Raw genomic sequence first — 12,528 nt, forward strand, 5'->3', positions numbered from 1 at the left:
CCCAACTCCTACATTTTAGCTTGCCTCCTCAAAAACGTGCCAACAAAATGAGTTCGTGTTAGTCACTTAATCAGAAAAGAATCTTACCTTGTGCTTATCAAAAAAGAAGAATCTTATTCACTAATTATGAGCATGAACCACACACACACAAAAAAAAAAAAAAAAAAAAAATACACGCATGCCCGGCACGCACGGAACATCAACCGCCCCCTTGATTATTCTTGGGTCCCCTTAAAAAAGCTCCGACGACTAGGCTGCTCAGCGTTCATTCAACACCGAGCAGCTTTATTGTGCACAAGTGTGAACGGGGCCATTTCCTTATACTTTTTCCGATGCCCTAGTCTTTGTGTCTTCAACCTTAAGATAGCCTCAAATAAGGATAGCCTCAAATAAGAGAGAAATTCGAGTCTTGTCATGTTGGTTTTAATTTTTGCTAAAAGCAAATATGATTTTATGCATGACCAGAAACTGCATAACGACCGTGGGATGATCACCGATTCCATATTGCAAGTTCATGAATTAATGGTGAAACTAGGGAGAGATGGACCAAAAAAATGCGTTTCTTTGCTTTCGAGATCTAACTAGACTGAGTTCGTGCTCTATCGAATTTGCACACTGTCCATATCATGAGAAATTAAATCAAATGAATGCCTTTCTCTGAGAGGCTTTTGATATCTTTGTGGTAAAGACAGGACTAAAGCTCCGTTAGTTTGGTCCTCGTCATGATTGTGCGCTCGGATTGCAACCTCATTGTTGCATTCAACGGTCATTATATACTTCTTTTTTTTCATGAAATCTGCTTGTGTATAGCCCCCAAAATCAAAATATACGAGCAAGAGAAGACCTCGAACTTCCTTTTTCTTGAAGCTTCCAATTTCCATTGATAAATAATACAAGAGTTACATTCTTATGACGATGGACACAATATGCAGACACTAAAATGGCCCTTTCGTCCCCACATACAGTGAAACTGAAATTTGACCCTAAAACTTATCACACAGCAAATTTCACAGACGCAATAAACCTTTCTGCGAACATGAACACGAAAACAATCTCTCTCGCATCCACTCTTTCCTTTCCTTATTTGCGACATGCCTATCAGTAGCACAATATTTAGTAGTCGGTACTGAATGGCTTGTAGGACTTGAGGTTGAGAATTACATCGGCGATAGAGCCCGCAGCGGCAGCAATGGTGATGATAAGGCAACCCGCACTTACAATCTGGAGGCACACCCACTTGGTTCTCCACTTGGGTATTTTCTTCTGCTTAATGTACATCTCGACGGGGAAAAAGACCGTGAGGGGCCAAAAACCCAGTGCTCTGAGCAGCTCGACAATGTTGATGAACGGCAGGAGCATGGAGGTCAAGGTGTTCCCGATCACGAAGACCGTCCTCCAGACAAACGGGAAGAGTTTGAGCTTGTAAGGGCTGTACCCGGGGATGGAGATTTTGATCTCCCTCGTGAGGAACTGGCTGTCGCGAAATTTCTCAACCAAGGTCTTCTCAACATAGGCGAATAGGGGTTGGCAGTTGAATTGGTACATGCAGATGAGGTGGATCACGATTGCGGCGTTTGCGATGTCAACCATCCAGTATGGGTTGTAGAAGCCAAACCCAGTGAGGAGGTTTTCGGGTGCCATATCGCCGAAGGCGGCGTAGCCCATGCACCCACAGATCATGTAGAAAAGGGTTGTGGCCGCTATGCTGATTAGACTCGCCTTCTTCAACGCCTTTGATTCGGATGGAGAGGACTGGATCGTGTCCTAAAACAAAAATAAAACTTATCATGTCAACAATTTCAATTCATTAGAACTCTCTTGTGTCATGCATTTGAGAGAGCTGTGGTCACCTGAATTTTAATGAGGATGTGGGAGTATGAATAGGCAAAGGTGATGTCACCAAGAGCCTGGAAGCTCCTCCATAGCTTCTGCGTTGAGGTCACGGCCCCGATGTTGATTCCAGTGAGACTTCCCCTAATTTTCCCTGTCTCTGAAGATTAAACAAACCAAAAGAGAACACTAAGTCATAACTTCATAATTCGACTCGGTTCTGTCACCATTGAAGATAGCTTAGAAACATAAATAGAGCAGTTTAGCAAGAAAAAATTTCACGTACCTGCAATTTTGGCAATACTAAGGCCAAGTTCAATGATGGAGTAGGTAAAGGACATGAAGGCGGCGACGATCGACAGCCACCACAACTGATCGAAATGGGAAATCTGAGAGAAAATGATTTCAACGATGCCAAACGCAATCATGTAAGGATTGCTGTTGATGTGACACGGGTTCTTCTCACCTTTCTCGTGGAAGCAATTGGACCCCTTGATAGCCCTGCAGTGACCGTGGAAGCCAATAAAATCAAAGTCACATAACTTTTGACACCATCGAAATAGCAATCACTAGAATTCTCACCGCAAATATACTCACATCATGCTGGTGGAAGATGCAATGGTGTAACCAGTGGCAACCCCAAAGAGGTTCACGTATTGAACCAGCTCACAAAGCTTGACTTCGAAGCTACCTGGATAGTTTAATCAAAGAGGAGATTTAGCTCCCAACACAACATGATTGGACTTGACTCAGACATTATTATGTAAATATAAACATAAGCACGGATACAAATGTGACATACCAAGATTTGCACTAACAGCATCCATGTAGGTGTAGTTGCGCTTGCCGGTGATGGGGTCGCCGGAACAGTAACAGGTGGTGAGCAGGGTGGAGGTGTAGAAAGTGACAAGGGCATATAGGAGCATGGTGGTGGGACCGACAATCCAACCGAGCTGCGCGATGGCCCAAGCCAGGGACAGGCTTTCAGACCCGATCACTGCTGTGATTATGCGAGCGCTTGCTGTCCATATTGTCCCTGCATTCATTCACACACAAGCCTACCTTAAGTAACATGTCACTAAACATTCTAAATTCCATTTTATTTTACTCCCTCAAAATGGAAAAGAGGAGAATTGTTGCTTTAGTTAAGCAAGAAAAAAGAAGGGCCATAATTTCACTGTCTTCAGATCACAACACGGGTTGACGTGAAATGATTGCTAGGCTAGGCTAGGCTAGGGTACTGGCGAGATAAATTTCCTTATTTTCTGTGAAGAATATCTCATACTTTTGTTGTGTTGTTGCCGGGTTTGGTGGCGGTATTGACACGATGGAAGTGATCCTGATTCTTCAAGACAGGTGACTCTTTGTAGTAGTGGTAGTTCGTCTAAGTCTTTCATAACAAGTGGTGGCAATTTTCAATTCACTCTTTTTGTTCAAAATAAATGAAGACAAAAACAAAGTACCTGTTCGTTTAGGACGACCATCGTCATCGAAGCATTCGGAGCCATCTGCTGGGAGGACATCAGTGGATACATGGAAGACCTGGTTGTTTGGATTCCCCATGCGAGAGAGAGAGAGAGAGAGAGTTGGATATTGGAATTGAGAAGAAGGAATGAGAGTCGGTGTGGTAAGAGTTGCCAAGAGAAGAATGAAGTGAGAGATGCAAGGAGACTTGAGGGATGTTTGGCGGTATTTATAGTAGAGAAATGATTGCCTAACAATACTTAATGTATTATGAGAATAACAGTTTATTGTAAATCATAAAAAATCAAATCACAAATAATGATTGCACAAAACCAGAGGTGAGAAAGATATGTCAAAGAAGGTATTTGTGGGAGCACTACGACATGTTGGAAGTACGATTTTCCAAGCAGGAATCAAAATGACACCATGAAGTGGGTCAATATTTAACACGTTTATTTCAGTATCTAGAGGTCTTGTTGCTGCTAAATGCACATTCTGTAATTAATAATACAAGCCAATTACATTTTTATTGCTTATTACAGAATTTGCTTATAGTTATAAAAATACATTTTTATTGATTTATTTTTGTAAGCATTATTGGCAATTATTTTTAGGAAGATGTTTTCCAAATCAATGGTTTTCCATGAAAACGATGGAGATTGAATAACAAAAGAATCTTAGCTTTTGCTCATTGAAAAAGAAGAATCTTATTTCATTAAAATATGCTATGAAAAATGCATTTGTATTCTCCAAAAGTAGACTATATTTCCCGACAATTTCAACGATGGAAAGCTACAGCCTTACTTCTTAAACTTTAATTGTGGAGCAATTTTACTCTTGATGTTGATTTACAGTTATAGGAATCACCGGTCCTGCACGTGTTGTAATAACACATACAATAATTGCATGATTATTCACCAAGCCAATTCAAAAGTAACTTACGAATTCCATTATAATCTAGGTCATATGATTACTTCGATCCATACTAAAGAGAGCAGATTGTGATTAGGGTTTGAGATCATACACGATGAAAGCATAGGGAATAAGATGTGAGTGTTTCCCGATTTCTTCTTTGGGACGTAAAAAACTATGGGGACGAAAGAATGTCGGTTCCGTGATAGACATCATATGATGTGCCGATTTGATGGCCCGTTTTGTCAGTCTTCCTGATTCTACGACTGAAACACTCCGGAGGAAGTGGAAAAGGCGAACTCCCATTTTTATTAATTGATGAGCCAATAAGGTGAAAAGACACGCACGGAACTGTATTTGTACTTAACGCAGGCCATTCAACATTTGACTTCTTTGGGTCCCACAAAGATCGGAACCCACCATCCTCTTCTCCTTTAAAAGCCCACCTTGAACCCACCTTCGATCACAAGTGTAAAAGGTGGGTTTCTAAAGAATCGTTCAAGATGAAGGGAAACATCCATCTTGCTTGAACGATCAGAAATCCACGTTTGAACCCCCACACCGCCCCCTTTAAACCCCAGTCGTTCAAGATGGAGGTTTCCATCTTGAAAGATTAGAAACCCACTTTTAAACACCCCTTTAAACCCTAACCTCCATCTTCAACGACTCTCTGAAACCCACCTTGAACCCTTTGGAAAAGATTCCAAGCGTAAACGGTGGGTTTCTAAAGAATCTTTCAAGATGAAACCACCTTGTAAAAGTGTAGAAGTGTTACAATCTTTGAGGTCCAAAGATTCTAACCCTGAACTTCAGAAACCCACCTTGTCAGAACACCAAGGTGGGGTTAACAATTGTTAGAACCCTTATTAGAACCAACATAACATTTTCTGACAATGAAATCAATTGCATCATGCTCATCTTTCCCTAGATGCAGGTGCAATGGAATCGGTGATTATGCCACGGTCGTTTTGCAATTTTTGGTCATGCATAAAATCTCATTTGCTTTTAGCAAAAATCAAGACCGACGTAACAAGGCTCGAACTCCTCTCTTATTTGAGGCTATCTTAAGGTTGAAGACACAAAGACTAAGGCATTGGAAAAAAAAAAAAAAAAGGGCTCTTAAAAAATTCTTGCTATTTGAGAACTACTTTCACACTTTGTAGTCAATTGGTAACCATCCAAAAAGGGCCAAATTCTGATTCTTTGTTCCCAGAATCAGTTTGGGCATAGAATCGCGTTTAGTAAAATTTTTGTTCCTGGAAACAAACTTGTTCCCGAGAACAGATTGGGAGTAGAATCAAGAACAAAAAAAAAAAGTTGATTCTTGTTCCGGGAACAAATTTGATAATCAAAACCAACAACTCTTCTTCTTCCCTTCGGCCATCTCGCGGCCGTCATCCACCACCGCTTGCCACTGTCCGCCGACTGCCGACCTCCGCCGCCAGTCGCCATTTGCCGGTTCGGCGAGCTCGCCAAGCCAGAGCGAGGTCTGGCGAGCTCGTCGGAGGCAAGCCCAGCCACTGGCAAGGCTGGGCAAGCCTCGCGATGCCCGGCCCACCGGCGAGGCCGGGCAAGCCTCGCGATGCCCGGCCCCGCCGGCGGCCAAGCGAGGCTCACCCAACCCCGCCGGTGGCCAAGCGAGGCTTGCCTAGCCCTGCCGGTGGCCAGGCAAGCCTCGCCCAACTGCCGGCGAGGCTCGACCAACGAGGTTGGCAACGCTCGTCTGGCTAGTCGCCGGTCGTTGGTCCGGCAACCAGCCACAAGAAGAAGAAGAAGAATAGGAGAAAAAGGAAAAAAAGAAAAGAAAAAAAGTAAAAAAGTAAAAAATTTATTTAAAAATTAAAAGAAATTGATTTTGAACAGAATTAATGAGCACTGTACCAAACACAATTCTATTCCGTAATCAGAAATTTTGGACAAAGTTACCAAACGACTTAAAATGCTTAGAATTAGTTACCGGGAATAGAATAAAAAATAATCATTTCTGATCAGAATCTACTCCCGGGAACAGAATCTGTGACATCCCGATTTTTCCGATTCTATTTTCAATTAATTGAGACGGGCATTTCATTGGCACGCATATAGTTCTTTTCCTTCAGTTGGCCACTCATGTGGAAACTAGTCTATCGGGTGAAGCTGTTAAGAGTTTCTAATGCATCAGACTCGAGAATTTGACCAGGAAGCGATCTTTCGACCGAGCTAATCTACAAGGGTCATTACAACACAATTAAAAATCGATTAGGGATCGGAGATAGGTCAACTCAACAGAGGCGTGTGATCGAGCGTGGGTGATTCCATCAGATCGCACAATTCTTATCGATCGACACTAGACCGACTTTTCTATCGATTGGGTACCCTGTGTTCGTATTTGAAACCTTGAGATTACCCCGACAACCGAAAGTCGCCAATGTTTCAAAGATGTGCATTGTGGCTTGAGATGATCAACCACAGGTCAAATGCGCGAAAGTTTCTAAAGGCTACCCGGTAGGTTGGGCCACGCTAGTATCGTGCCAAAGTGAAATTAACCGTGGAATTGAGATCAAATTCAGAAATTGGAGGTCTAGGTGTGTCACAAATCATCTTAGGATTATTGACTCATCTTTGGAAGATTTTTCATGCAATCAGAATTCTTTGGCAAATTAAATCCGAGAATGGCTATTTTAGCTCGAGAAATTAGTAGGTCGCATTTGGTCGCGCTTTTGAGACTTAAGTTGGTTCTACGGACAAGTGAAGATGTGAATTGAAGTGCGGTGACATTGGATTAATTTTATGGACTTCAATTGGACTCAATTGAAAGAGAATTGATGGGAATTGAAGAAATTGGAGGTACAAAGAATTGGACCCCGGCGGAAATTACAAATGGACCTATTGGAATAAGGTTGTGGGAGATAGTGGAGTGTGATGTCATGCATGAGGTCATGGTGGGCCTTTTTGTGGATTAAAGAAAAAGAAAAAGAAAAAGAAAAGGGCCCCCCTCCTTCTCTCTCTCCTCCCTCTCTTCTTCCTCCTCCCGTCGGCTCTCTCTCTCCCCGATTTCTTCTTGCCGCTTGAAACCCAGCACCAGCGAAGCTGGAGAAGCCGCCGGACCTCACGCCTTTGCCCGTCCGCTCGTCGTCGCCGCCGCCAAGCTGCTCGCCGGCCGCGCCACCGTCGCCCGCTCTCCTGCGCAACCGACCAGCTCGCCGCTCCGCCTCAGCCCATTTCCCCAACAGATCTGAGAAGGCGTCGGAGCTAGCTGTAGCCCAGTGATACAGCCCACATTGAAGACCGGCTCTCTCGACCAAGAAGATCGGCCCGCATTAAAGCTCGACAAAACCGAGAAGCTATAATGATATCTTGAGTCCATTCCAGAAGTTTGAAAGAAGACACCTTGGGAGCCATGAAGACGTTATGCTTTTATTATTTTTCTAGTTCCTAAGCTCTTTATTATTTTTCTAGTTTCTAGGCTCTTTAATGCTTTCAAGTTTCTATGCTCTGTTTTTATTTCTTTGATGATATAAGCCATCCAATCCCTTGTAGAAGACAGATGACTTTTGATAAATGAAAAACTTTGCTTGAAGCAAGTATCATGAACCTTGTAGAGTTCAACCATTGAAAACCTAGAAGAGTTTTCACTCCGTCCTTGAAGAGTTGGAGCTTTCGAAATCTGCATCCTTGAAGAGTTGCAGTCATCAATCTAGAAGAATCGGTGCCCCCTCAACTTCCTTGGAGGCCTAGAAGAGCAACCAACGAAGTTCCTATCTTTTCCTGTTCTGTTCGTTACTTCCAACCCAATTTCGACTATCCTACAGTGCTTATTTCAGAAAACCCAAAACACAGAAATTGTAGATCCAGAAGTCTTTGTTCATTTTTCTTTGGAATCAGGTTGATCCGATCAGTATCGACAAAGATACGACTGTTCTCCTGAGCTTGTGCAGTGCTGAAATTACTGTTCGTCCCGTTTCTTGTGCGCGAGTCACTCTCCCGATCCTATTGTTTGAGAAAGCCTCCCCTAGGCTTGCATCATTTGGTATCAGAGCTTTGGAGGAGAGGACAATGCCTCCAAGACAAGCTAGGCGTCGTGGCGGCAGAACCCTTCCCCTCAATGAATTGCACACACTCGCTCAGAATATGCAACAACAAATTGATGAATTGACGCAAGAAGTTCAGCGTTTGAGGGCTGAAGCAAATAATTCTCCACCCCGTTCCAGGACTGAAAATTCCCGTGGTGACTCTTCCTCTTCGGAGAGTGTTCAATCTATTCACGGTCGGAGGCATGTTCGACATCGTTTACAACACATTCGTGAGACAGATTGGGAAAAGGAAGTCAAGAAAGATGTTCCAGAATTTACAGGTAATGAGTCTCCTGATGAAATTGTTGATTGGCTAACACTTGTGAATGAGGTGTTTGAGCATCGAAATGTTCCGGAGAATCGTCACATTGGGATCATTACTATGCGATTCCGAGGCAAGGCGATTGCTTGGTGGAGACGTGAAAAACAAACTCGCCAAGCCGTTGGCAAAGCACCAGTCACTTCGTGGAGAAAGATGGAGGGCAAGATTCAAAAATATTTTCTTCCCAAAGGATATAAGAGAGAGCTCTACCAACGGTACCAAAATCTAAAACAAGGTACGCGAACGGTGGACCAATACACCAATGAATTCAATGAGTTGGTGATTCGTAATAATATCCAGGACCTAGAGGATGTGCTTGTGAACAAATACTTGAACGGTCTTCAATTTTACATTCAAGACACCTTGGAAGTCCTCGACATTTGGGACTTAGGAGATGCACACCAACGGGCACTCAAAATGGAGCACTCTCATTCTCGAAGACAACAATCTGCTAGTAAGCCTTCTACTCAACCCCATGTTTCGAATCAACCTGCTACATCCGAAACATGTTGCTATTCTTGTGGGGAGTTGGGTCATCGTGCTAGCAAATGTCGAATCAATAAGAATCGACCAGCCGGTAAAGCCTTTTTGGTGGATGATGATTCTGATGAGAATGCTAAGAATCCACTTGAAGAGGAGTTGAAAAATGATGAAGAAGCTGCGGATGATGAACAAATAGTGCATGCTGACACTGGCGAACTTCTTATGGTGAGGAAAAATTTTCTTACTCCTCGAGACGACACTGGAGATAGGTGGTTGCGTACCAATATTTTTCATTCTGCTTGCACAATCATGAGAAAGGTGTGTCAATTAATTATTGACTCTGGTTGTTGTGAGAATATAATTTCTGAAGTAACGGCAAACAAGCTGAAGTTGGAATTAAAAACGCACCCTACGCCTTATAAAATGTCGTGGTTGAACAAAGGCACTGAGGTAACTATTTCAAAACGATGCCTTGTTAATTTGTCCATTGGTTCTGTTTATAGTGACAAAATATGGTGTGATGTTCTACCGATGGATGCTAGTCACATTATTCTTGGTCGACCATGGCAATTCGATAAGAGGACTATGCATGATGGTTATCGAAATACATATTCTTTTGAATTTGGAGGCAAGAAGATTACGTTGGCACCTAGTAGGGTGGGAGATTCTTTTGATGATGATGGCAAGAATTCGAGGATGAATTCTTTTAAAGATGGGGAGGATGATGCAGCCCACATTGAAGACTAGCTCTCTTGACCAAGAAGATCGGCCCGCATTAAAGCTCGACAAAACCGAGAAGCTATAATGATATCTTGAGTCCATTCCAGAAGTTTGAAAGAAGACACCTTGGGAGCCATGAAGACGTTATGCTTTTATTATTTTTCTAGTTCCTAAGCTCTTTATTATTTTTCTAGTTTCTAGGCTCTTTAATGCTTTCAAGTTTCTATGCTCTGTTTTTATTTCTTTGATGATATAAGCCATCCAATCCCTTGTAGAAGATAGATGACTTTTGATAAATGAAAAACTTTGCTTGAGGCAAGTATCATGAACCTTGTAGAGTTCAACCATTGAAAACCTAGAAGAGTTTTCACTCCGTCCTTGAAGAGTTTGAGCTTTCGAAATCTGCATCCTTGATGAGTTGCAGTCATCGATCTAGAAGAATCGGTGCCCCCTCAACTTCCTTGGAGGCCTAGAAGAGCAACCAACGAAGTTCCTATCTTTTCCTGTTCTGTTCGTTACTTCCAACCCAATTTCGACTATCCTACAGTGCTTATTTCAGAAAACCCAAAACACAGAAATTTTAGATCCAGAAGTCTTTGTTCATTTGGCTTTGGAATCAGGTTGATCCGATTAGTATCGACAAAGATACGACTGTTCTCCTGAGCTTGCGCAGTGCTGAAATTACTGTTCGTCCCGTTTCTTGTGCGCGAGTCACTCTCCCGATCCTATTGTTTGAGAAAGCCTCCCCTAGGCTTGCATCACCCAGCCGGACCGCCGCCGCGCACCGCAGCCGAAGTCGCCGTCGCTGCTCGTCGCAGCTCCACCCGTCTCCGCCTCCATTTCGCCGGCCATCTGTTCTAGCTACCATTCCAGATCTGGGGAAGCTCGGTTGAAGCTGTCCAGCACCGTGAACCACTGCCGGAGCCGCCGTGGATCGCCATACACCCCCCGCCGTTGGCTGCACGGCACCGCCGTAGCTCCTCCTCCGTTCCTCCGCCCGAATCGGCACCGGATCCGCCCCCAACCAGCAGCGAGCAGAAGGTTGCAGAAATGGGTATGGCAGCCCATGTTTGGCCCGTTTTGGCCGTCTTCCCGAGCCCGGATGCTCGGCCCGCCTTGAGGAAAGTCGATCCTCGCATCGTCCTCGTCGTTTTGGTTCACTCGGCTCGCTAATCCGGTGAGTTTAACTCACTAAATCTTGATTAGAGTGTTAATGATGCCCTAAGTGTGCTTAGTTTAAATTAAGTAAGTTTAGGTGTGTGGATTAGTGTATTTAATTATAAATTGGATTAAGAGGTTGGTTTATGTTAAAGTGTGTTTAAATTAAATGTTAAAAGAAGTTATTTAAAGTTAAGCCTTGATGTGACATAAAAGGATTTTAGTTTTGAATTATTTAAGTGCTTCAAATTATGGAAAATATAATATTATATTATAATCCGAAATTATTAAAATATTATTATTTATAAATAAAAAACGGAAAAATTATTTTTGACCCCGATTGCTCAAAATTTCGTGCCGTTGCTGCTGTGTGTTCGGATTTTGAAATTGATGGTTGGATATTATAAATTGAGTGTGGATGACGAAAAATATGGATATTATTGTTTAATTAATTTTCGGAATAAATTTAATTATTTGTCAAATCCTGAAATTTATTTTGGAACCTTATTCTCTCGAATTTCGTGCCGATCTCTGTTGTGTATTTAGAATTTGAATTTGATGATTGATTGTGGCAAATTGAGTGTGATTACGATAGATAGAGATTCTTTACAAAATCCTAAGTGTGGAAATTGATGGGCGATTGGCCGTGATATGCCACCTATTAGAGGTCGCGCCCAATGGGGCCGTGATATGCCACCTGATAAAGGTCGCGCCCAGTGGGGCCGTGATATGCAACCTATTAGAGGTCGCGCCCAATGGGGCCGTAATCTATCACCTTTTTAAAGGTCGTGCCAAGTGGGACCGTGATTGCCACTGATTGTTAAACCTTCCTATAGGGCCGAGATTGAGAGCAATGATTGATTTGCTAGAATGACATGTAATCGGCCGAGTCGATTGATCGCTGAGACGATCCACGTGGTTGAATTGTTTTGATAATGTGATTATGCCATGGTTGTTTGGTTATCATAATTGTACGTGGTTGAATTATATAAATTGTGCTAACCTGCAGATGAAGGCTGAGGCGAGGTAAGTCTTCTGTGTGATGTGGCTAGGCCACCCGGGGCGTATTTTCTTTCTAATAGGGGTTTAGGGGTTGAACTTGCTGAGACATCGTCTCATCCCGGTTGTGGGATTAAAATTTCAGGTCCCCAGTGGACGGAGCGCGATAGCTTTGGTTGGCCTTGAGGAGTTGCAGAGATGAAGTTATAAGGATTGGAGAGCATGTCCGATTTGTAGGTCGTAGGACAGTTCATTTTTAAGAGCCGGTCTTTTGTAGACTTTTGGCTATAGACCTCTGTTTGTAATTCTGTTGAATTATGAAAGTGTTATATTGTGATTTTGTTTCATGCTTTTCTATCCCGTATTTTATTGTCAGGGGTTTTATAATATGCTTCCGCATGTGCATTAAAGATTTGATTGGGTCGGCGACTTAACCTGGGAACGTCGCATTTGATCGACCGCAGTGGGATGTGCTCGCGCTCGGGGTTCAGGGCGTGACATCCCCGTTTAAGTGGTATCAGAGCATGGTCTGTGTATGGAGTGATAAGGTGCGATGAGGCATAGGATAGTTAGTAGGAAAGGCTTTTA

General features: G+C 43.0%; 1 protein-coding gene across 1 annotated transcript; it reads right to left on the reverse strand.

Moving 5' to 3' along the window:
- Positions 1-1,037: 1,037 nt before the first annotated feature.
- On the reverse strand, positions 1,038-3,393 carry LOC104440286 (amino acid permease 3-like). Its single transcript, XM_039309902.1, has 6 exons — positions 3,294-3,393; positions 2,633-2,866; positions 2,428-2,521; positions 2,117-2,331; positions 1,851-1,990; positions 1,038-1,764 (listed from the first exon to the last, which is right to left on the reverse strand). Exons 1-6 carry the CDS (start codon positions 3,391-3,393, stop codon positions 1,114-1,116), a joined length of 1,434 nt encoding a protein of 477 aa, XP_039165836.1. The 3' UTR covers positions 1,038-1,113.
- Positions 3,394-12,528: the final 9,135 nt, after the last annotated feature.

Source organism: Eucalyptus grandis, chromosome 3, assembly GCF_016545825.1.
Source record: "Eucalyptus grandis isolate ANBG69807.140 chromosome 3, ASM1654582v1, whole genome shotgun sequence".
NCBI classification, from domain to species: domain Eukaryota; kingdom Viridiplantae; phylum Streptophyta; class Magnoliopsida; order Myrtales; family Myrtaceae; genus Eucalyptus; species Eucalyptus grandis.

Coding starts and splice junctions, on each gene's coding strand:
- LOC104440286 (XM_039309902.1), bottom strand. CDS start 3,393: ATGGGGAATCCAAACAACCAGGTCTTCCATGTATCCACTGATGTCCTC. Junction 2,867..3,293: donor TGGTCGTCCTAAACGAACAG/GTACTTTGTTTT, acceptor GAATGAATGCAG/GGACAATATGGACAGCAAGC. Junction 2,522..2,632: donor TGCTGTTAGTGCAAATCTTG/GTATGTCACATT, acceptor TAAACTATCCAG/GTAGCTTCGAAGTCAAGCTT.